General features: G+C 43.7%; 1 long non-coding RNA gene and 1 gene segment (V, D, J or C); one reads left to right on the forward strand and one right to left on the reverse strand.

Moving 5' to 3' along the window:
• Positions 1 to 26,839, reverse strand: part of LOC144696884 (uncharacterized) — a 410,945-nt gene that overhangs the window by 233,726 nt on the left and 150,380 nt on the right. The window lies entirely within an intron of this gene.
• On the forward strand, positions 1,467 to 17,314 carry LOC144697585 (Ig heavy chain C region-like). The segment is given in 7 exon segments: positions 1,467 to 1,581; positions 1,710 to 2,092; positions 3,205 to 3,295; positions 13,866 to 14,165; positions 14,380 to 14,694; positions 15,314 to 15,625; positions 16,869 to 17,314. Coding segments are annotated over 5 exon segments (1,359 nt in total).

Here is a 26,839-nt window from a genome sequence, read left to right on the forward strand (position 1 = left end):
AACGTCGGACATTCGAGCCTCCCTGACTGCAGCCGGCTGGCTTGCTGCCAAATACTGCGTGGGGCATGATAGCCTGGATATGAATGAACAAAATGGTTTTAGCCATTCAAACAATAAATGTTTCTGTCGCACACGAAAGACACATTTTCAAATGGTACTTCATCGAAGGAAATATTTGAATTAATGCCGTGTTCACTGTGAGATTAAACTCGATCAGAAAATATAAAATTCACCACATGTTACTTAATTTATATTATTTCTAAGTAAAGGGCATTCCAGTTATTAAAGCCGATTTGTTAAGAACTTCATGAAGTGCGAGAGAGCGATGTTGATGATCCCAATCCCCCAGTCTAATGAGCTGAATAGAATGGCAAAAAATTAAAAGAAATTAAATTAAAAGAAAATCATAGAATTGTCTTGAACCTGCAGGAATTCCTTGAATATTCTCCCAGTTGTGCACCTCATTTAGCCTGAAGGGTCTCTTATGCCTCATTAGCACCGGGTACTGTACAGTTTAATTTGTGCTGATTTCGATTATTTAACAGTCCCTCTCATAGCTGCCAATGAGTGGAGAAATGACCAGTTCATGACCCGCTTCAGTGGAAGATAAAACATTTATTTTTGTGATATTGTGTAATATGCCGCAAAACTCTGATATCCTGTGTTCCCAATACCAGTGAATGGTAGATAGCGGGAGGCCAATAAAATTAGCTGCAATGATTTGGATGCTGAAGGATAACTTTTCTGATCTCCGTGTCTGTTCTGATTCATTAACTTCTTTGTCAAAAGTTGATGTAAATTTTACGTTTCTCTGTAAACTTACTGTTGAATTATCAGGCAGGCGGGCTTCTTTTATCGCTAATTTTCACAGGGCTGCCTTCGGGTCAGGGGCAGATCGAGAAATGCAATGAGAGGCATTGTATAATGTGAGGAGATTGTTCTTATCTTCGGACCCAAATTGTACAGCGATAGCCACCCTGGCTGTAAATAGAATCACTTTGTTCATCCCCTGCATTTAGTTACATAAATCAATAATAATTCCTATAACTGATGATGCTTAATTATTGTAATGAGATATAGACCCGGGGATGCTGCAAAACAGACTGACCTTTATTCCCTGATAATGTAATTTATTTTTTTTGGTTCAACCCCTTGGAAAGTAATGTAGAAATAAATGGATTTAATTTACAATGGAATTAAGTTTTTATTAATAGATGCTCAACTGCAAATTCACCATTAGAACCAATGGAGACATTACAATGAATCCATTCAGCCAAATATCCCGATACAGATAAAATGTCCACTTTTAACAATAACCTATTGTAAATATCTGAGTCCATTCTGTTGGGGATGTGGAAGGTGGGGCGTGGATCCAGTCGCCGCCTCCACCAGGGAATCAACAGGCGGCGCCTGGAAACCCGCCCCCTTCTGCCGGGTATTTAAATGCCGCTCACTGGGGCCGGAATCCAACAGTCCGGGAGCTGGTTTGTTCACTGAGTTCTGGACAGAACAGTTTTCCTCAAATGACCAGAAGGATGAGGTCGGCGATTTCTCTCAGTTTGTTGCTGACTTTCTTATCCCGTGAGTAGTTTTTATTGTCCAAGTCTCTCACTGTTACTGTCTCAGTGTTAGTCTCTCTCTGGAATGTTACAGAGTCTGGAATCATTTCACTAGGATTAACCCTCGGGGTTTTTGATATATTTTTACAGGTGTCCAGTCGGAGGTTGTGTTGACTCAGCCAGAGGCAGAGACCGGGCGTCCCGGAGGTTCCCTGAGACTGACCTGTAAAACCAGCGGCTTCGATCTTGGCAGCAACGGCATGAACTGGGTCCGACAGGTTCCCGGACAGGGGCTGGAGTGGCTGGTTTACTACTATAGTTCATCGTACAACAGCTATGCCCCAGCAATTAAGAATCGATTTACTGCGTCCAAAGACACTTCAAGGAACATCTTCTCCTTGGACATGACGAGCCTGAAGACTGAAGACACCGCCATCTATTACTGCGCAAGAGACCACAGCGAGAGGAACCAGGGCTGGGCCCGAACAAGAACAGATCGAGAGGGACTCAACAGCTTCCATCATAACCTGACGGTCAGTACTTGTTTTAAATGTAATATTAACTGTAATGATCAGAACCAGACAACAAGCCGCTTCTGACAAAACTAACACAGAGAAATTTAACAGTAAAACCTAACAAACCAACAGATATAATGGGCTGAGCTTTTGGCTGTGTTTATATTTACTGTTAACAGTTTCCGCAATTACAGACCTGGATATAATGTTCATTTTAGTATGTCTGATACTTGGAGGAAGGTCTCTGTTCATTGAGTTTTGTAATTTGCTGCATGAATTCTAAATTAGATCAGATGGAAACGTCAATTTGAAGTGAATATTGAGAGACAGCACTGAACAGAGAGTGGGTGCAGTTTTTGTGCGGGTGTATTTCACTGTGATACTACAGCAGTGGGTCACAGTGCTGTGCACAGCGACATCCTCATACAAAAACCTCAGAGAAGGAGATTGTTTAAATTGGTGATCACTATCACAGCAGGACCGTCAAAGAAAATGAGAGTTAAACAAAATAATGGGTAGAGGTTTGCAAAAAGGTATAAAAGTCTTCCGCTTTGTTAGTGTTGACCGGCACGCTAAATCTGCACAGTGGCTTTAAAAGAATTCCAATCACAGTTATAAATATAATGACCAGCACAGGCTGAAATACCTCACTGATTCACTCTTAAGTGAGTCGGAATCAGGTTTTTGGGAAGCGCAGTGAGATTAAATCTTTGTCTTTACAGTGAACAGTGTGCCGCAGTATTTGACATGGTGTGTCTCACTGTGATAACTGGAATGGCACAGCAGTTGCTGTCAATACAAAAACCCCTCAGCATTAATTGAGTCTGCGTGGGTCAATGCTCGCTTTTACAATCCTGCTATATTTACAATGAAGCATTATTTATGTCCAGCACTGCCCAAAAAACATGGTTTAAGATGGAAAAGCTGTGATAATTATACATTCATCGGTTGCTGATTAGAAGAACATGTTCATGTGTTACTCTGTGAAATGTAAAACATGAGGATCATTGATGAATACCTAAAGATATCTACAACGCAAATATAATTTCGTGAAGATTTATCGTGACCTTACTTTGCCCCTGACTTATGAATATTTAAAATAATGGTGGATTTCTGTCTTTTTCTTGCAGGGACAGTTATTGTATGGCACAGCCCAGGGAATGTAACACTGTGACGGTATGGGCTACTGGGGACAAGGGACCATGGTGACGGTGACTGCAGGTAAGAACCATTCATTTATTTAGTAACTGCTTTATTTGAGTCTTTGCTTTATATTTTTGTCTATTTTAATAACTGATTCGTTCACTGAAACTTGGGTTTGGTGGATTCTATATGGAGATATTTTACAATGTTTCATGTGATTCTGCTGAAATTGAGTTATATAATTCCGCTGTGTCTCAACAAAAATGTGCTGCTGAGGGATTCAGTCCCTGGTTGTTGTGATTTGGTATTTATCTGCTGAGGATATTGTGTGGCCGGGCTACGTGAAATATCTAACATTTGTAAAAACAGTTTGACGTTTCTGCAATGTTTAATCTCGGTGACATCTAATGGCTGCGGGTTTTACCATCTGTTGCACAAGGGTTTAAATATGTTTGAAATCAAACCCAATATCAACAAACTATGCTTAGGTTTCAATGTTAATTTATTGAACATGTTCCGTCTACTCACAATGCTGTTGACATTATTCCATATTTCTGTTTAGCTTAATTATTCATTAATTTGGTGACGAGCGGGTTGTCTGGTTTCGATATTGAGATTTTCTTGCAATGTTACATTGGATTCTGTTGGAAGTGTTTGTAGAATTGAGGTCCTTCCCCATGAAACGGGTTTCAGCCCCTCAGTGATGTGATTCAGTGTTTTTCTCCTGAGGAGATTGTGTGTCTGGATGACTTTGAATTAGTAGAATTTGTGAAACAGTTTGGCGGTTCTGCATTGTTTCTGCTTTATTTAAACTCGGTGATATTGAGCGGTTACACGTTTTGTGATTGAATGGAAACAATCTACGCGTTTGTATCTGTTTGAAGCGCGCGCGATTGTCGGCAGAAAACGGGCAGACTTCAGAAATGGGGGAAAAACGTTTAAAGATGAGTTAGAGCATTTTGTTTTTATTTTAAGTCATAACTGCAGATTAAACTAAACCATGGATTATGACACTCAATCAGAACATAATTCGTTACTGCAATCAGAAACTATATAATTAACAAGTTTTCAAATTGTAGTGTAAAATTAATATAATTCAAGCAATTATAATGCGGTAATATTTCTCTATATTGACTGAACAGCTTTCATGTTAACCTAATTGATCATTAATCACCTTTCACAATTCTGCTGTGCACTGCGCACAATTAGCTTGATCGGGAAAATTTTTAGGGTGGAATCATTTTGTGATTATGTATGAAAAAATTTCAATAAGAATATACTGATTCTACAGGATTGTTCATTTCCACAAGAGATTTCGAATTTTTTTAAATCCCTGATAACGTTTGCATTGACTTAAAGAGGAGTTTGACATTGCAGTTTGGCAATATGTCTATCCGGTTATTACATTCTTTCTGTGCAGCCGTATCCATATTATTCCTTCAATGTCATTGGAATTTGGATAGCGAGATAATTGTCACTAATCTAATTTTAAACAGCTTTCTGGGGGCTGGAATTCGCTGGCAGTCAAGGAATTGTTCTTATTTTTTTTGAACTGTAGGAAGGTGCAGACTGCGTATGGATAGAGATTGACAAGTAAACGCTTGAAATTCGAACAGATTAATTTAATTGCAAACATTAATATAAGTTTTGAACTTAAAAACAACATCCTGTCTTCCATAGCTGTGCTGTACACAGGATAGAATCATAGGAGAAGAACAGATTATATCTGAGATTCATGCTTAATTCTTATTAAATATTAAATTGAAGAGCAAAATCTCTAATCAATTTGCTGGTTATATTTCAGTGGCGCAGATGATCTGAATGATTTTTTCTCATCAAATTGTATACTGATCAATTTGGATCTTCTTTCAATCAGCAATATATTTAACAATTAAATTATAGGGATTGTTATCTAGGAAGCACTTTGATTGATAATAAGTAACTGCGAGGAACATTTTTTTCACATGTAGTTTTGAGTTAAGACAAGTTTGCTTTAGCAAACAGATGATGTTACAGTGCATCGACAGCGAATGTGATGTGACCCCGGCCAGATTTGAAAGTATTTAAAGTATTCCACTCATAAATTCGTCCTATGAATTACTCGATGAGAGTAGATGGAATTTATGATTTCTCAATGCGTTCAGAAACACGCATAGTTCACAAATTTGTTGGTTAAACAGAACAGTAGGAGTAAAAGGTAAATAGTAAATAGTGATTAGAATTAACTAACATTGATATACTTGCCTGAATGTTTCCATCGAGTAATTTGAAGTTTATTGTTTAACATTGTTTCAGTGTCAGGTTGATTTTAAAAAAACAATTATTTCACAAAGTACCTGGGAGAAACAAGTTTTCAATTTTTGAAAACCATATTTTTCATATTTTAGAGTAGAAATCAGCTAACAAGAAAATAAATTGACAATATCAAGATAATTAACTTACAATATAATATTAGGGATAATTAATTCAACATAAATGAACTCCAACAATTAAGTAGTATAGTGGTGATTATAGTGAATGAAAAATGTCAAAGGGTGGAGAGAGTTTTTAATTGTATCCAAAATGAATTGAGAAAAGAATACTTTTCTTACTCAGCTGTGCTCAGCTCGATAAGGTGTTTCGCCTCGGTGATTTTATTGGTTATATTTACGTCTAAAATCGAATCAAATCAGTGGGTAATCGGTTTTCAATGTGAATATTTCCTGATTTGTTTAATTCTTACCCTGTCATTGAGTTTCTGTTACGGACATCAAATTATCCTGAATCTGTAATATTTGATGTGCTCATTTCAGGGTAACTTGAATCTTGCATTGTTTGGAGATTTGAGACAGACAGGGAGAATTAGATGGACTTCAAAGGGAGTTTTGTGATGAAAATCAGATTAATTTCAAAGAAGTTATAGAATAATTGTAGTAAATTGACCATTGATCAATTAGAATCAAACAGCTTGAATGAAATGGACAGATTGAACTGATCTATCTGCTGGGAACTCGATTGTTGCACCATTTGTGTCTGTTCTGTTTCTGTGCGCGTGCTCACTGTGCTGGGACCAGGGATCTTCCTGGCTGGTTGTTAACCTTCTGGTTCGCTCTCCTGTATTTCAGGAAGAGCAATTTGATCTATTTCTTTAAAGAAAACTTGTATCTGTGAGAAATGTGAAAGTTTGACTTTCTGACCAGGTGCCTCAGAAATTAGATACCCAACCCATTGTGACAGTCAGAAAGGACAATTCAGAAACGGCAGACAGGCTGTTGAAGGAGATTTGGTCGATTTTCAACCAGTGATGTATGTGTCTTGGGAGTGTTCGTTCAGGCAATGGAGAGAGAGCTTTATTCTATTTTAATCCGTGCTGTAGCAGTCCTTGACCTATTTGGTTGGAAAATGCGGAGGAAGAAATTAACCTGTGTCTTATTTTTAGTCCTATCATAGGATGTTGGGGTCGCTGGCAAGGCCAGCATTTGTTGCCCATCCCTAATTGCCCCTTGAGGAAGTGTTGAAATGCCGCCTCCTTGAATAGCTGCAGGTTCACTCACAGTGCTGTTAGGTCTGGAGTTCCAGGATTTTGACCCATTGACAGTGAAGGAACGGCGATATAGTTCCAAGTCAGGATGTTCGGTGTCTTGGAGGGGAACGTACAGGTGGCGGTGTTTCCAAGCACCTGCTGCCCTTGTCCTTCTAGTTAGGAGAGGTTGCGGGTTTTGAAGGAGCCTTGGCGAATTGCTGCAGTTCATCTTGAGTATGGTGTACACTGCTGTCACTGTGCATCGGTGCAGGAGGGAGAGAATGTTTAAGACAGTAGATGGGGTACCAATTCTGTGGGCTGCTTTGCCCTGGATAGTATTGAGTTTCTTGGGGTTTTTTGAAGTTTCACTCATTGAGGCAAGTGAAAACTATTCAATTCCAGTCCTGACTTGTGCCTTGTAGATAGTGAGTTGTCTTTGGGCGATAGAAGTTGAATTACTCGCCACAGAATTCCCGGCCTCTGACCGGCTCTTGCAGCACAGAATTTATATCAAAACCAGATTGAACCCTCTCCTGGGCATATTTGATGGGACAATGTAGGGGGAGTTTTATTTTATATCAAACCAGTGCTGTAGCTGACCCGGAGTGTTTGACCGTTCAGTGGAGAGTTGACCCCCACCCTTGCAGCTGATGACAGCAGTGTACTGGAGGAGGAGTGGGGGCTTTAATCCATATCTTAACTTGTCCTGTTACTGACCTGAGAGCCTTCTCCCGCAGAGGTCAAACAAACTGAATCAGCATCGAACTAACTGGCTGTGAGTCCTAGACCAGATCTGTGAAAATAAGTTGCTCCATGGCTCGGTTGAAATGATGCACGTTAATTGTTTTTAATAATATTTCTGGAGAGAACATGTATAAATTTTAATGAATTAATTATGTTTTACATTTTGAGTATCAGAAAATCATTGAATGTGAGTGACCTGAACTTGAGCACAATTTCAGAACAAACAGAATCAGGGAGTGACAGTGAGGCTCCAGAGAGCAGCGCCTGTTCTGATCTGATCAGAGGCTGCGAGTTATTTAAATGATTGAAATGGACAATGACCAGACTCTCACTCCAAATAACCAGCCGCGGGGGATTTGGGGAAAAGGAGCCGCCATCAAAAACTGAGTCATTGGATTGCCGCCTGCAGGGGGAGGAATGAATGACAGAAATGAGAGCATGAGGAGGACATTCGGCCCTTCAATCCTGCCCTCCATTCAGTAAGATCATGGCTGATCTACCTCGACACTCAGTCTTTACCACACACCCTCACTCGCTCACTCTCCCTGTCACACACGCTCTCTCTCACACACATGCACACACACTCTCTCACGCACTCTGTCTGACAGACACACACTCTCTCTTTATCTCTCTGTCACACACATACACACACTCACATTCTCTCTCACACACACAAACTCCCTTTAACACGCACACACTCTGTCTCTCGCACATTGCCTCTCTTTCACACTCACTCTCACACAGACACTCACATTCTCTCATACACATACTCTCTCAACTGCGCACACACGTGCACACTATCTCTCTCACACATACATGCACTCTTTCTTTCTCACACATGCATTCTCTCTCTCTCACACACACACACACGCACACATGCACACTCCCTCTCCTTTACGCACACACACTCTCTCTCTCATATACATGCGCCCTCTCTCCCACACACATACACACTCTCAATTCTCCGTCTCTCTCACACACAGACACATAATACTTTCTCTCACACACACACATCCTTATTCTCTCTCTCACGCACACAGAAACACAAACACATTCCCTCTCACACACACACCCACTGTTCCTCTCACATATGCACGCTCTCTCATTCTCTCTCTCCCTGACACACACACTGGCTCTCTCTTTCACACACTCTTTCTCTCCCACACACACACGTTCTCTCTCTCACACACTCTATCTCACATACTTATACGACCTATCACTCACATCCCTACACACACCCTCTCTCTCTCATACACACGCAGTCACTTTCTCTCTCTCACAAACATACACTCTCTCTCACACACACATTTCTCTATCTCAGACACTCTCACACTTATACTCCCTATGACACGCACATAAAAACATACTCTCCCTCTCACACACTCACACACACACACACATTCTCTCTCTCTCACACATACACTTTCTCTCTCTCTCTCTCTCTCTCTCAAAAACACACATAGACTTGCATGTGCTCTCTCTCTCATTCACACACAGAGACACACATTCTCACACACAGAAATGGACTGAAAATGCTAATTGCAGAATGAAAATCCGTTAAGCTGCAGGCATGTTCATTGTTCTATTTCTGATGTATTTTTGTGTGAGATGAAATTACACAGGTGACATCACTATATATGTGGAAAATTTCCAAGTTTTGAACCAAACACAAAGAAACAAGGAAAAGGGAGGAATGTGACGGAGACCACGGCCGCCTGGATCCACAATACTGGTGCACACTTGGTGCAAGGTGCCTGCACGGCCCATCCCGGTTTTGCTGTAACCGTCTCCTCCAGCCCCCTCAGTCTGCCTATTCACGCACTGACACGGGTTTCTCAAAGAAAGGCATCAGCATTAAAGCAGCTGGCCAGCGATCTACACTGCTGCCTGACTTTACACAGCCGGTGTTACTGAAAGCTGATCAATATGGAGAATCGGGACAGGATCGATGGAGAGGAAGAGAAGGAGGTGGAGATGGTGGAGCCGAATGGAGGAGCCCCCAGCTCGGCTGTGGACAACAGGCAATGGAAAGCTGAGCCGGAGCGGAAAATCATCCAGAGAAACATCGCCTTGATGAGCCGCCTGCACTGGGCACCCTCACTGCCCACAATCACTGACCCTCACTCACCATCACTCACTCACTCATCCTCACTCACTCACCCTCACTCACCAACCCTCACTCACCCGCTCTCACTCACTCATTCAACCTCACTCACTCACCCACCCTCACTCAATCGCCCTCACCCACCCGTCCTCACTCCCTCACCCACTCTCACCAACGCTCGTTCACTCACTCACCCTCACTCACTCGCCCTCACTCCCTCACCCACCCTCACTCATCCTCAGCCTCACTAACTCACCCACCTTCACTCACCCTCATTCACTTAACTTCAATTACTCTAACCTTCACTCACTCACCCTCACTCGCTCACCATCCCATCCTCACTCACCTACCTTCACTGACACTCAATACCTCATCTACCCACCCTCCACACCCACTCACCCTCACTCACATACCCACCCTCACATACCCACCAAAGGACAAAGAGGCAGGAGGGGGAAAGGGCAGAGAGGCTGGAGAGGGAAAGGGCAGAGAGGCGAGAGGGCAGAGAGGCGGGGGCGGGGACAGGGCAGAAAGGTGGAGGATAGGACATACAAGAAGCTGAGGGTGGGACGGGCAGAGAGGTGACGGAAAGGTCAGCGAGCCGGGGAACGGGCAGAGAACCAGCGGGAAAGGTCCGAGAGCCGGGCGAACATGCAGAGATCCGTGGAGTAAGTGCAGAGAGCTGGGGAAGAAAGGGCAGGAAGGCGAGCGGGAAAGGGCAGAGAGGTGGTGGGGGGGAAAGGGCAGAGAGCCAGTGGAAAAGGTCAGAGAGCCGGGCGAAAGTGAAGAGAGCTGGAGGAGAAAGGGCAAAGAGACGGGGGGGATAGGGCAGAGAGGTGAGGGGGAAAGGGCAAAGAGGCGAGGGAAAGTGGCAGAGAGGAGAGGGGGAGAGATCAGAGAGGTGGCAGGGGGAAAGGGCAGAGAGGCAGGTGGGGGAAAGGGCAGAGAGGCTGGAGGGGGAAAGGGCAGAGAGGCGGGAGGGGGAAAGGGCAGAGATCCGGGAGGGGGAAAGGGCAGAGAGGCGGGAGGGGGAAAGGGCAGAGAGGCGGGAGGGGGAAAGGGCAGAGAGGCGGGAGGGGGAAAGGGCAGAGGGACGGGTGGGGGAAAGGGCAGAGAGGGGGGAGGGGGAAAGGGCAGAGAGGGGGGAGGGGGAAAGGGCAGAGAGGCGGGAGGGGGAAAGGGCAGAGAGGCGGGAGGGGGAAAGGGCAGAGAGGCTGGAGGGGTAAAGGGCAGAGAGACGCGAAGGGGAAAGGGCAGAGAGGCGGGAGGGGGAAAGGGCAGAGGGACGGGTGGGGGAAAGGGCAGAGAGGGGGGAGGGGGAAAGGGCAGAGAGGGGGGAGGGGGAAAGGGCAGAGAGGCGGGAGGGGGAAAGGGCAGAGAGGCGGGAGGGGGAAAGGGCAGAGAGGCGGGAGGCGGAAAGGGCAGAGAGGCGGGTGGGGGAAAGGGCAGAGAGGCGGGAGGGGGAAAGGGCAGAGAGGCGGGAGGGGGAAAGGGCAGAGAGGCGGGAGGGGGAAAGGGCAGAGAGGAGGGAGGGGCAAAGGGCAGAGAGGCGGAGGGGGGAAAGGGCAGAGTGGCGGTGGGGGACGGGGCAGAGAGGCGGGAGGGGCAAAGGGCAGAGAGGCGGGAGGGGCAAAAGGCAGAGAGGCGGGGGTGGGAGATTGGGCAGAGAGGCGGGGGGTGGGGGAAAGGCTGAGAGCCGGGCTACAGCGGGGAGAGCCGAGTGAAAGCGGTTGCGAGCCGAGGCACCAGACGCCTTGGGCCCCACTCTCTAACTCTCTCTCTCTCTCCCTCATTGTCTCTCCTCCTCCTGAAATCCTTTCCATTCCAGGAGAAAGGCGCTAAGAATCTGGGATAGAAGGGAGACAATGTCTCTGTGCACTTCCACCCGGCTCCCTGCGCCTTTCTCCAGCTGGTGTTCGCTGCCCCTCCAATCACAACCTGTTTGTCTCCCACTTTTACTGCTGATAGGCCAACTGGCCAGCCTATCAGCCGCTAACGGGGTAGAAGACTGGCCTGTGATTGGAGGAGCAGCTCCTTACAGAAATCTTCAACTCCACTTATCCACCTTACCTGCATTTTGAACAACAGCTCCGGGGGCAGATAGAGAGGCTTCGGGAGCCACAATCCAGCCACGGGATCCGGATCGCACAAGCCTGTAATAAAGGAAAATAAGGAAATGGGCAGAGAAGTTAGACAAATATTTTGGCCTTAACGAGGCGTTTTGTAAAATAGCAGAGGCATTGGTTTTAATTTTCCAAACTTCCCTAATTCTGGAAAGGTCTCTTCGGATTTGAAAATAGAGAATGAGGCTTTTATATTAAGTAAAGGAGGGAAAGGGAAAGCAAGAATCTACCGGCCAGTGAGCTTAACATCTGTCCGAGCGAAAATGCGGGAATCTATTATAAAGAAGTCTATCATGGGTCACTTAGATAATTCAAATGCAATTATGCCTACCCATCATGGTTTTGTGAAAGGGAAATCATGTTTGGCTGATTTATCTGAGGCCTTGCGAGGAAGCAAAAAGGAACATGAATAAAGGAGAACCTGTGGATGTGCTGTGCTTGCGCTCCCAGAAGGCATTTGACAAAGTGGCACAACAAAGGTTACTACACAAAATAATGGTGTCGGCTGTCACAGTTCAGCATGGGTAGAAGTTTGGTTAGCTAACAGGAAACAGAGAGTTGGGATAAATTGTTTATTTTAGGTTGGCAAGATGTGACAAGTGAAGTGCCATAGGGATCAATGATGCAGCCTCAACTATTTAAAATTTATATCAATGACTGAACGAAAGGACTGAATGAATTTGCTAAATTTGCTGATAACACAAAGATAGATAGGAACGTAAATGGTGAAGAGGGGATAAAGCTCAGCAAAGGGACATAGATAGGTTAAGTGAGTGGGTAAAAAAATGAAGATGCCGTATAATGTGGAAAAATATAAACTTGTCCACTTTGGATTGAAGAATACAAAATCAGCATATTATTGAAAGGGAGAGAGATTGCAGAATCCTGAGGTACAGAGGAATGTGGATCCCTTGGTGCATGAATCACAAAAAGTTATAACACAGGAACAGCAAGTGATGAGGAAGGCAAAGGGAGCGTTGTCATTTATTACAAAGGGAATAGAATATAAAAATAAGAATGTTTTGCTACAGTTTAACAGGGCGTTGATGAGACCCCGTCTGAATTACTGTGTCCAGATTTGGTCTCATTTAAGAAAGGATATAAAAGCATTAGAAGCTCTTCAGAGAATGTTCATATAAATGATACTGAGAGGTGTTGTCGGTTATCTCATGAGGAAAGTTTGGATAGGATGGGCCTGTATCCATTGGAGTTTAGAATAATGAGAGCTGATTTTATTGAAACATATAAGATCCTGAGGGAAATTCACAGGGTGGATGCTGAAAGGATGTTTCCCCTTGTGAGAGAGACTAACGATAGGAAACACGGTTTAAAAATAAGAGGTCTCTCATTTCAGACGGAAATGAAGACATTTTATTTTTCTCTCAAAGGTCGTGAAACTTTGGAACTCTCTTGCCCAGAGAGCGATGGAGGAGGAGTCTTTAATATTTCCAGGCAGAGGTAGAGAGATTCTTCATTGACAAGGGAGTCAAAGGTTAGCGGAGAGTAGGTGGGAATGTGGAGTTAACGCCACAATCAGATCAGCTATGATCGGAGTGATTGGTGGAGGAGGCTCGAGAGGCCGAATGCCCTACTCCCGCTACTAATCCGCATGTTCATATGTACATACGATTGGAAAATGTTGTACTTACTGTAACTGCTATTCAGTTTAGAGTTCTATGGTCATTATATAGGTACCATTACAAAGGTACTTTCGAAGGGTCGTTGCTATTCTTTGTTTTGGGGGGACGTGGAGAGGGGAAGGGGCATCAGCCAATTTGAACAGATCCAATTTCCAAACTGCAATGATATGAATGACGAGACAATTTCTCTATCACCAAGTGCTGTTGATTGAGAAATAAATGGTGGCGAAATAATGGGGGAAATCCTCTGCTCTTCCATTTTAATCCACTGAAAGGTACGTCATTCAGATGACATCAAAATGTTCTATTTTAGTCATGGGATAGAGGCGGGAAAAGAGGTGTGGGTTTCTAAAGAGGGAACCGACAGGTGAGGGTCACCAAATGATGGAAATAATAAATGATCAAATGTGGATGTGGGTTTTAGTTGGAATATATTAGGATATGTTTATAGTTATCGTCAAATTTTGAGTTGTTTGGTGACTTAATATTCACAAATCACAGTGTCTAACTTGTTCAATCGGCCATTCTTTCCCAGCGACACCGTCTTCGCCCACTCTCTACAGCCTGGTCTCCTCCTGTCAGCAACACAACACCGACGGCTCCGTCACCTACGGCTGTTTGGCGATGGACTATTCCCCAGAAATCACCAAACTGACCTGGAAGAAAGATGGGCAGCCGATCACCACTGGATTTAAGACTTACCCGTCAGTGAGAAACCAGAAGGGAACCTTCACCCTGAGCAGCCAGTTAACCATCACCGAGTCAGAGGTGGAATGCAGCAAAATCAAGTGTGAGGTTCAATACAGCGGCTCAGACAAGAGCATTGAATGGCAATGTAAGTGTTGGGGAACCTGTGAGAAACAGTAAGGCTGTAATTGACCTGTATAGGGCCTTGGTTATAATACATTTATAGTGCTCTGCATACTTTTGATCCCTGGAAATTCCAGGTTAGTGTCCATTGACCGCAAAGAGCCTGTTAAAATATAAGAACTCATTGTATCTGTTATCAATTTCTTCTGCAAGAAATGGCTAACCTGTGTTTTTTGAAGGCCCTGATCCTGGCTTACTTCCAACTGTTCTCCTCACCGTGAGTTCCCGGGAAGAAATCACAACCAACAAATTTGCCATCGCTGTCTGTTCAATCATCGATTTCCGTCCAAAGTCAATGACCGTGAAGTGGCTGAAGAATGGACAACCCATGGATTCAGGAATTGTCACCTCTCCCGCCTTTGAAGTGAAGGGGACCTTCTCGGCGACCAGTCGGCTGAATGTCTCCGCTGTGGAATGGTTCACCGACGCGGTCTATACCTGTCAGGTCACTCACCAAGGGGTCACCCAAAGTCGAAACGCCACCAAGTGTGAGGGTAAGAAATACAAACCGAGGAAGCAATAGATCATTCTGCTCTCCGATGTTAATCAAATCAGGAATTTATTGGAGTTAGTAGACGGAACAACTTCTAATTTACTATCATGTAGTTATTGTTTAATTCCGATGTAAGGGCTGCATTCGGATTGTTCACCATTCAGGATTTTATCACGTCACGTCTCTGCATTGACGTCACAGAGTGAGTGAGGTGGACTTGACATTAGCTTTACCCTGAGTCAGCTGATCATATTTGGAGAGGCAGAAGGTGTCTGGAACCCTTCACTGGTAACAGCTTCGGGTTAGAGTGTTGGAAAGTGCATCCACCCTATTTATAAAACGGCTTTCAGTACTGCATTCCAGGGCCCAGGAATGGTATATTTGTATTGGGACTGGGGCAACGCAGATTCATGAGAATGTTACCGGGGCTGAACGACTTAAATTATGAGAACAATTTACACAGACCAAGCTGGTTTTCCATTGTGTAAAGAAAATTAAAGACGATATTTAGAGGTTGATATGTCCAAGGTGATTTATTCTCCTTCAGGGAGTGAAGGCTGAATACTGCTGTCCTGCTTCTGAAGGTGAAAATTTGGTTGATTTTCATTTCTGTCTCACAGATGATTCCCCCTGCCGCAATGATCCCACAATTACTCTACTGCCACCGCCAATAGAACAGGTCTTACTGGAGGCGACCGTGACATTAACCTGCATCGTTTCTAATGCTCCTTATGGAGTCCTCGTGTCCTGGACACAAGAGAAGAAGCCTTTGAAATCAGAGATCGCCGTCCAACCGGGAGCGGATCCTGACAGCGTGGTCAGCAACGTAAACATCTCGACACAAGCCTGGCTGAGTGGGGCTGAGTTCTACTGCGTGGTGAGCCATCAGGATCTGCCGACTCCTTTAAGAAGTTCCATCCACAAGGAACAAGGTGAGCGGTGAGATTGAAGCAATAAGTGAGCCATTGTGTCTATTTCCAGGCTAAGTGCTAGGGTCAACATTCAGAATCCAGTGTATTAATGGTCTCATATGATTGGCAATTTCACTAATTAAACGTTCTGGGCCTGTAGACTTTAAGGCGAAAATTGATAAGTAAATGTAGGAACAATGAATTGAAGGCTGTGCTATTGGATTTAGATGAAGTCAGGTGGGAGGAGCTTGGTGTGGAGCTTAAACACCAGCACAGACCAGGTGGACCGAATGACCTGTTTCTGTGCTGTAAACTTTAAGCAGCTTTCCAATCCAACTCCTTAAGTTCTCAGATAAAAGGATTGTATCTGTAAGATGTTGGATTAGGGGGCCAAAATCCCGAAAAGGACAGTCAGCTGGTCATCAGGAAATTTAAGATTTTTTAAAAGTTTATTAAGAAACAACAGTTTAGGCCGATGCAGGAATTCATTGGACCGGAAAAGTATACGACGGGTGACAGCTGACAGCAGTTTACTGGTCCCAGGCGGCGGACAAATGGTTGGCACAAAGTGAATTGATCTCACCTTCCTGCTCCTCCTTGGCCGTTTTGAGGAAGGCAGCTGCCACCGGGCACTGCAGCCTCACCACGGCACCTCACCAGCATATGACCCCACCAGGACCTAGGCCCTTTGCCTGAGCACTTGTTAATATAACCTTTCTCTGGGGGCTATTAACTTATCCAGTGTCAATTACCAATGCAAACTCTTCTCACCAAAGGTTACAGGACATATACCCAAACTGCCAGGGTGGCTACCACATCCCCAACTTCCTGTTCGCCCCCCTGCTCGAGGTCAGATTTTAAGTTTACATCATGCTGATGCTCACATCCTGGTCCTTTCTAAACATTTGCATAGATGAGGGGGTGCACAAGACTACAGCCTCCCAACTCAGGAGTGTCAACATGGCAGCCTGAACTGAGACTGTTTAGAGGTCAAAGTGTTTAGAAATCCTGTTTCCAGAGACAATCCATACTATTTAGCAACTCTTTAAAGGTTCATTATTATCCAGAAAATAGCAGCTTTTGAAGATCTCAATTTCTTAGACATCCAACCCTGCTCCGAGCTGGAAAACCAGATAGATCCCAAAATGGAAAATGGAAACTTTTAAGATTCAATACAAATCGCATTTCTCTCACATCTAAGCAGCGTTTTTTTTTGGCTCTGAAATTGTCCAGTTTATTAACAGTTATTGTAATTTTTATGCAGGTTTTCTGCGAGAACCGTCCGTGTCTGTCCTGCTGCCCTCGGCAGAAGATGTCTCCGCTCAGAGATTCGTCTCCCTCAGCTGCTTAGTGAGAGGTTTCTCCCCACGAGAGATTTTCGTCAAGTGGACCGTCAATGACAAGCCGGTGAATCCCGGGAACTACAAGAACACCGGGGTGGTGGCGGAGAACGGCAATAGCTCCTTCTTCATGTACAGCCTGTTATCCATTGCAGCGGAGGAGTGGGCCAGCGGCGCTTCTTACTCCTGTGTGGTGGGACATGAAGCGATCCCCTTGAAGATCATCAACAGAACGGTTGATAAATCCAGCGGTAAACCGAGTTTTGTGAATATTTCCCTTGCACTGATGGACACCGTTAATTCATGTCAATGAGAATCTCTCGGTTACATTTCAAACTTCAATAAAAAAAAAAATAAAGTCCTTTTCTCCAATCGTGATTTAAATGCACAGTCGCTTAATTAATTTTGTTTTCCACTTTTGCTAATGTTAGAGCTGTTTAGTTAAAATCGGATATTTCCAGGGCTCAGAACCAAGTCTTGTATACCCAGTGCTCCCAGCTCAGATGCATCCTGGGTTAGAGACAGAGTAAAGCTCATTCATAACGGGATTCTGCAAAATAACATCACCAACTCTCCTCCCACTGAGCAGAAATCTGACAATTTCCCATTTCCGGCAAACAAACTCAGCGCATTTAGATCTCGGTGTTGCTGCTTCTCTTATTGTCCAATCCTTTAAAATGGATATCAGCTTTAAGTTGCTGCATCGCACCCACTGGGAATTGAAGTGAGGGTCACACAGAAACATGTCCCAACAATGCCCCAGCAGAGAGAGGGGGAAGAAAAATTGTTAACCCACTGTACCCCCCACTTCCCCAACAGAGAGAGGGGGAGGGGAAATTGTTAACCCACTGTACCCCCACTTCCCCAACAGAGAGCGGGGGAAGGGAAATTGTTAACCCACTGCACCCCCTCACTTCCCCAACAGAGAGAGGGGGAGGAGAAATTATTAACCCACTGTACCCCCACTTCTCCAACAGAGAGAGGGGGAAGGGAAATTGTTAACCCACTGTGCCCCCATTTCCCCGACAGAGAGAGGGGGAATGGAAATTGTTAACCCGCTATACCTCCACTTCCCCAACAGAGAGAGGGGGAGGAGAAATTATTAACCCACTATACCCCCACTTCACTAACAGAGAGAAGGGGAAGAGAAATTGTTAACCCACTGTACCCCCACTTCACTAACAGAGAGAGGGGGAAGGGAAATTGTTAACCCGCTATACCTCCACTTCCCCAACAGAGAGAGGGGGAAGGGAAATTATTAACCCCCTGTACCTCCGCTTCCCCAACAGAGAAAACTGAAAGGAAAATTTTTAGCCAATTTTACCTCCACTTGCTAAACAGAAAGACGAGGAAGGCCATTAGTTAACCCGGTGTGTCTCCACCTTCTCAGCAGAGAGAACCGAAAGGGAAATAGCTTAGCCAAGCAGACGGAGCAAAACTATTAACTCACTGGACTCTCAGTCCTCGAGCAGAGAATCTGGAAGGGAACGGGCCTCTGCTGTAAGGACCCAGTTACCAACAGCAGAAGTCGGCTTCTAGCTTACTGGCCACAGGTTTTAAAGTCCCATCATGCTTAAAATGTCGTAAAATATATATTTATGCAACATAATTTTAAGAAGTTTTCACACTCTTGTTCCTGTTAATCTTATGCTAAGATTGATTTCCCATCATCCGAATCTAAACTGATGATTAAATCCTCCCTGGGTTGTTCACGGTTCTGCCCCTGAATTTTATGAGGCAGATGGTTGATTGTTTGCATTCGTTCACCTGATATCACCTTGCACCTCACAGAAAACACGTTTATACAGAACATTGAAAATATTCACCAAAATTTTCACTATCAGGGTCAGACTCGATCGTTGGGACCTGGTGAAACACTGAAAAATAGTAAAATTGCACACAAGGGACACAAATGGACGCACACAAACATACATACATACACACATAGGCACAGACACGCAGACACAAACACACACAGTACAGGCAGACACACACATACATACATAGGCACACACACACACACACAGGCACAGACACACACACAAACACGGGCAGACACACAAACACACACACATAGACAAATACACATTTGCACACACACAAACACAGGCACAGACAGACACACACGCACACACAATCACACATAAACACAAATACACACACAAATGCTGGCACAGGAACACACATATACACAATCACACACACACACACAAATACACACGTGCACACACACATACACACACACTCACACACATATACACAATCTCACACACACAAATAGATAAAACCAGACAAGCAGACTCATACAAGGACACAAATATGCATTATCACACATTCACAATGACAGAAATACAGACAAAAAGACACACACTATCATACACATTAAAACAAGTACATGGATACACATGAACACATGCACACACATGAGCAGACGACACCCAGACAGACAAAAACATAGAGGAACAGACTAACACATTCACAGGCACACATGTAGACACAAACATGAAACACGCTTATACACACGAGAACACAAAAAACACACGTTAGTACGTTTGAAAACATAAATACACATTGATACATAGTTTTAAATATCCATCAACACACAAATGCACACATTAAAAACTCTCTCTCTTTCTCTCACACACACACGCTGTGACACAGACATTAATATGCTGACACATACGTGGAACACAAAAAGAAACATCAACACATATTAGCAGACAAGAACGCATAAACACACATTAACACAGATAGTAATAAATAAACATAGATATCAATACATAAACACACACAATAACACACTCATACATACACATTGGCAAAAAAAACAAAATATACATGCAGACGCAGACACAAAAATGCACAAGTCAGCACTCATTGGCAAATGAACACACCTCAATACTCTTACACACATATGGACACAGAAACAAAGAGTGATGCACGGCACGATATACTCATGCACACATACATAAAAGCTAAAGCATGACACAAACGCCAGGCTATTGAAGAAGGTTTAATTCAAATGCACTTTTTTAACCGACGTATCCTCCGGCAATTGTCCCTATTACATAATGATCCGAAAAGCACACTGAAACAATGTTCTTACTGAGAATCTGATTTAAGTTAATGACGCACCAAACATTCCCATCACAAATAGACAAACAAGATGGGAACTCACATCCGAGATTTAAAAAAGCAACGTTCACAGTTTCCAAATAAGTTGCTCAGTGAATCTCTCTTGATATCCATCATAATATTCTCCAATAATAGATCGTACGAAATTGTTCGAAAATAAAATGATATTGGAGATAATTTTCTATATTTTCCGACTCGGACTATACGAGGATTGTAAAGGAAGAACAGCTGTGGAGATAGTTACAGAGATAGGTTGCTGAAATTCACGAGCTTAACAGTAGATATATATTGAACATTAAATTAGAGAATACATTAATAACTTAGGAAAGAGTAAAGAGTATATTTTTTAAAAGATATCCAAGATTAATAAACAACCTAATTATATTTCCTCGGTTATATCCTCGCAGATTCCACAGATCGCACCTGGATTGAAGATTCTGAGGATGATAACGGCAACATCTGGACAACCGCTTCCACATTCATCATCCTGTTCTTCCTGAGCATTTTCTACAGCACTGCCGTCACTCTGGTGAAGGTGAGAAGATTCAATCCACTCACACTTCAAGCTGACAGAAGCGGTTTGAAAAATCTCTCAATGTTTCATTGATTAAAACACTAACATAAATGTCCCACATTCTAAACATCTGCTTCATTATTTTATCCTCTTTTGCAGATCAAGTGACCAGTTGAATTTTGGACACCGTAGATTTTCCTCAGCCGTTTATTGAGATCTCTGTATTACGAATTTAAAATATGTCCTCTCGGTGAATCTAAAAATTAAATACCTTCAGTTCATATTTCCGAATTTGTAACTAAGACAGTCATGGACGGTATTTCCGCTTCTCTGTTTGAAATGTGCGAGATAATTATGGCTGTGTTGTAATTGTAGCTTATAATTCCCCAGTAGTTTGAATTCCATGTGTAAATAAGTAGCTTTCCTCATTCCTCATTCACAATTATTCCCTTCCCTTTATGTTGAGCTCCGGTTTTCTCTTTCTGGTCTCTGTTACAGCTGTACATACAGTTGGCAGCTCAGAGCGAATGTGTTCTGTTCTCAGTGTGACTCTCAGTCATCTTATTCTGTCCAGTTGACTTTAAAATAAACTTTTCTGTAAAATGTTCTCCGAAATTGTTAATAAATCATGAATGTGAAAAGAACTGACTTTGCTGAACTCTTTTCCCCCAGGCCCATCGACACCACTCCATTTCCCCTATTACACTGTTTCCTCCCCTTTCCCAGACAGGTGTTTTTAACTATTCCTGTTTGGGATGTGAATCAAAAACAGAAAATGCTGGTAAAACTCAGCAGGCCCAACAGCATCTGTGGGGAAAAAAAAGAGTTAACGATTCGAGTCCTCGTGACTCTTCTTCAGAGCCCAAGGTCCTTCAGTGAAAGAGTCACTGCGCCATCCAGCGACCCATCGGTGTTAATACACCTTTACCTCTGCCTTTTTATGTCAAACCCCAGAGCCAGGATGATTGCACAGCGAGGGGAACCTCGGTGATTTCACTCATACTCAGGCCTGTCACAGTCACATGTCAGGTAATTGTAAACAGCAGGGATCTGCTTCATCAGAGGCCCATACAGGACAGTATATGGAGGACGAAAGTTTCCTTTACACTGTCCCATCTAACACTCCCAGGGTCGGTGCAGCAGCGGTTAGATAGGGAATAAAAGTTTTTTTTTATCTCTTTACCCTTTCATGAGGTGTGGGTGTCGCTGGCAAGGCCGCCCAGAACAGCCCGGCTTCCAAGGCCATTTCAGAGGGCAGTTAAGTGTCAGTCAGGTTGCTGTCGACCTGGAATCACATGTCGACCAGGCTGGGTAAGGATGGCAGATTCCCTTCACTGAAAAACATTAGTGCAGCAGATGGATTTTTACGACAATCGGTGATAATTGTCATGGTCACCATTACTGAGGCTAGTTTTCAATCCCAGGGTTTAATAATTGAATTCACATTCCAGCAGCTGCCATGTTGGGATTTGAACCCATGCGCCCAGAGCATTCGCCTGGACTCTCTCCACCTTGTCCAATTAAACACTCACAAGGCAGAGACGTCACAATCCACCTTCTCAATGCAATTAGGAATGTGCAATAAATGCTGGCCCAGACAGCCACGCCCACATCGCATAAATGAATAACAAAAAATACACAAATACCGCAGACTGAACCATTGACACAAACCATGGGAGATTCCTAGAGACTAGGGCCGATCTGACACAAACACATTATCGAGCATTAATCCTGCAAATTATTACCACAGTTTGGGGCTTATTAGGAACACCAGGGAGCACAAATAGTGGAAATTCCCAGGCCCTGCGGCCTGCCAGGCACAACAAACAACTGAATTCACGGAACATCACCCCAGGGATCCTCTCTCCCTGCTCCATTCTCTCTCATGCCTTTCTTCTGAAGTCACTGAACATCACCCTGGGGATACTCTCTCCCTTCTCCATTCACTCTGAAACCATCCTGCTGAACTCACTGAAGATCACCCCAGGGATCCTCTCTCCATACTCCACTCCCTCTGATACCATCCTCCTGAACTGACTGAACATCACTCCAGGGATCCTCTTTCTCTGCTCCATTTCCAGGCCTGCTTTTATCCAGTAACCTCCCACACAAATAATTTTCCAATATTTATTTTTGTAAATGGGATAAATTAGATCAAACATGTGCATAACATCCAGCCCATTAGAAATATTGGGTTCAAAACAATAAATAGAAATTGATTATATGATTGCACATATAGAACTGGAACACACCATCGCACCGAGTGAATCCACTGTCAGTTTACATGTTGCTCAGTGAAAATTTCAATCATCCTTGACTTTTTGGCATTTGGGCACTGAGCCGGGAAGCAGTCTGGACTCAAAGAACATGTGAACATATGAACTTGGAGCAGGAGTAGGATACTCGGCCCTTCAAGCCTTCTCCGCCATTCAATAAGATCACGGCTGATCTGATTGAAACCTGCTGCTTACCCCGATCACCTTTCACCCCCTTGTTGATCAAGAATCAATCTAGCTGTGCCTTAAAAATATTCAAAGACTCTGCTTCCACTGCCTTTTGAAGGAGAGAGTTACAAGTACTCACGACCCTCTGAGAAAAAAACTTCTCTCATCTCTGTCTTAAATGAGCGGCCCCTTATTTGGAAACAGTGAACCGTGGTTCTAAATTCTCCCACAAGACGAAAGATCCTCTCCACATTCACCCTGTCAAGACCCCTCAGGATCTGAAAGATTTCGATCAAATCGCCTCTTAGCCTTCTAAACTCCATTGGATGCAGGCCTAGCCTGCCACCTTTCCTCATAAGACAAGCCGCCCATTCATGGTATTAGTTCAGTAAGCCTTCTCTGAACTGCTTCTAACGCATTTACATTTTCCTTAAATGAGGAGGCCAATACTCTACACTGTACTCCTGATATCACTGTCCTGTGCAACTGAAGTATAACCTTCTTACTTCAATTCCCCCTCACAGCAAATTATAACATTCTATTAGCTTTCCTAATTACTTGTTGTGCCTAAATAGTTCAACATTTTTCAATTTCTGTCAGACCTTCTTAATAGCTTTGCACATCTGGAAAGTATTCTCCCATGTTCTATCTTTGTTACCCTGACGTGTCTAAATCTCTTCACAGCTGAGATACTCCTCCCCACAGTTTACATTTCCACTGCTTCCATCAGCTAAACTTTATCCACAGGCATCAGCAGGGATCGAACTCACAGCATCTAGTTTGATAAGTCCACTATTTTAACCACGGGTTACGCCAACAGCGCCGGAAAGGTTAAGGCCCTCTTCCAAATTTTAAACCTACTGTAATTCTCTGTGCCATTTACCATGACGATGCATAACGAAAGTGAGTGAAGTTTATGATGGTAAAAATGCATTCATCCCCCTCAGGGTACTGAATCACATTGACACACGCGGAGGAACACACACAGACATAGACACCGATAGAGACAGCGGCCTAAGGGGAGACACACATCCAGAAATCAAGGATGTCACCAAATTGGCTCCGTTTTTGTTCCATTTCCAAATGCAAATTTGATGAATGCCAACAGATGAACGGAAATGAAAAATACAGGGAAGTGTTTGAAAGGCTTTTTAGTCCATTTAATAGGTAAGCAAATCTGTAATTCATTCTTAAAACAGGAACAGTGAGAAATGTAAACTACTAAATGTAGATTGCAGGTTCAAAATGTCGGATCTTCACCTGTATCAGGAAACTGTAAAGGGTTTCAAACCCATTACATAAGCAAGTCAGTTCCGTACATCGTCGCCATGTACCTTTTAATGTTCTGTACATAAAACGACAAAGGGTTTACAGAAGGGAATGAAGAAATGCAGCCCCATCTATTCCTGGCTGTCCTGCAATTTCTGCTGCCTCTCCTCGATCTTTCTGCCAGAATGGGGCACTGCACACCGAACACACACAGGGGGGACATGATTGAGGTGCATAAAATTATGAGGGGCATAATAGGGCACACAGGAACGAACTTATCCCCTTGGTGGACGGATTTTAAGGTAAAGGGTAGGAAGTTTAGAGGGGATGCGAGGAAGAATTTTCTCACCCAGGGGGTGGTGGGAATCTGGAACTCACTGTCTGAAAGGGTGGTAGAGGCATAAACCCTCATAACATTTAAGAAGTATTTGGATGTGCACTTGCGATGCCATGGTATACAGGGCTATGGGCCTAGTGCTGGAAAATGGGATTAGAATAGTTAGGTATTTGTTTGACCGGCGCAGACTCGATGGGCCGAAAGGCCTTTCTCTGTGCTGCAGCCCTTTCCAACTCAATGACTGAAGGGTGTGGCAAAATTGATTGAAAATACGGACAGTCTGAAACTCTGGCAGCGATGGGGTTTCAAGCCACGCCTCCATAGTCTGAAACTTAAATCCAGCGCCTTAGACCGCTCGTCCACGTGACCACTGCGACGTCTAAAATTGTCATTGCCTTGACTGGAAATTTCAATCGCCGTCCACTTTGTAACGCTCAGTAACTGAACGGCCTCCAATGTAAAAACATCTCGAAAGAAACAACCTCCTCTTGCATCTTCCCAACCTGCTTTTTCTCCCTGAACCTTTTTCATGTGAAGCTACACAACTAATGTGAATGAAGTTTGCGATGGTAAAAATGCGTCCACCCCCTCGTGGAACTGAACCGAATTGATATATTCCAGATCCGAACCACTCGCTGTGCAACATAGAAGCCCCTTTAAAATTGTAACCTTAATTTTCAGTTTCCTCTCCTCTCCGATCAAAATGAATCACTTCACACTTCCGAATCTTAAATTTCAGCTGCCACTTGTCCGTCCAAATGGATTTGTTGAAGAACCCGAAAGGAGAACCGACTCAAACTGGGAATGAAAGAGTGAGAATGAAGGAAGAGAAGTGACGGGTTTTGTGGATCCCAGGGGAAAGAGACTCCGGGATCAGTTCATTGTGACAGTTCACACAGCAACAAGAAAACAACATTCCCTGATGAGGGCCAAACCCGGGCGGCAGGAGCGGGAGCGCCGAATAACAGCGTTTAGTTAAAACACAGAAGACTTGTTCACCAATAACAGCATCGAGTGTGTTCGACATGAACATGACGTGAACAGTGAGGGGAAATTGTGCCACAAGCTGCGGATGGACAACTTTCAATTTCCAAACCCACCAACAGAATCAATGCGGCTCCTCTGAAACTTTCAAGGCAAATATTGATCCTTTATAAGGTGCCGTTCCCAGAACTATCCACAGTCCTCCAGGTGTGATCTAACCAGGGCTTTGTGTAGCTGCAGCAAACCTTTCCCTCTTTTCTATAACAGTCTCTGTAACAGTTTGTACAGCAAGAGGAATTAGATTGTGTAGAGCGACTGAGAAAAACGAGGACATGCTTGATCTGAATCAATCTCTTTGGAATGTTCGGTATGAAATCAGCTGCATAAATACATTTTTGGTTCAAAAATTATATTGGAATCTAAAGTCCAACTCTTAATGTCTTTGGGTCTGGGAAACTTTGTTAATGATCACACAGTGCGCATGGGCACTGCAGAAACTCCTGCTCCTCTTTCAATATTGTTTCTCAGAGTTTTCAAAAGGGAACTGGAAAGGGAGAAAAATCAGGATAATGTAAAAAGAGAAGGAAATTAGGGCGAATTGGAAAGCTCTTTGTAAAAAAACTGACATAGACACGATGGGCCGAATTGTCTCCTAATGCGCTGTGTCATTTTAAGATGACATTGCTAAATCAGTCTGATTCCAGAATTACTGATTGTAGCAGCTGAATTCCATTTCTTCAAAACAAAGACCCAAAGTGCTGCTGCATGACCGCGCAGGTTAACATTGCGGACAGGTCCATTGGGTTTCGGCAGCGCAGTGATTCTGTAGCGTGGTGCTTATCACGTTCACCAAACACACAAAAAGACCCCGGTTTGAAATTAGACAGAAACATTATCAAAACCTGTACATTTAAATGTGAAGAGAAGTTCGATAATTCACTTGTGTTGTTAAATATTAAATACAGTATCTTACAGCCACGTGGCAATTGCTCTTCCAGATGCGCTGAAAAACATCCCACAAACGAAAAAGAAGCACATTTCATGATACACGAAACAGTAAAGGTTATGAATCATTTTCAACTGTCACTCGGTAGACCTACTAGCAGTTTGTTTACAGATGCAGATTAACATAATTACTCTCCGTCTCAAAGATGGCTAATAGCAATGAGTGCTCCTAAAGACTAGCAAGACAAGCGATACTGTAATTGAAAC

The sequence above is a fragment of the Cetorhinus maximus genome, chromosome 23, assembly GCF_964194155.1.
Source record: "Cetorhinus maximus chromosome 23, sCetMax3.hap1.1, whole genome shotgun sequence".
In the NCBI taxonomy this organism is placed as follows: domain Eukaryota; kingdom Metazoa; phylum Chordata; class Chondrichthyes; order Lamniformes; family Cetorhinidae; genus Cetorhinus; species Cetorhinus maximus.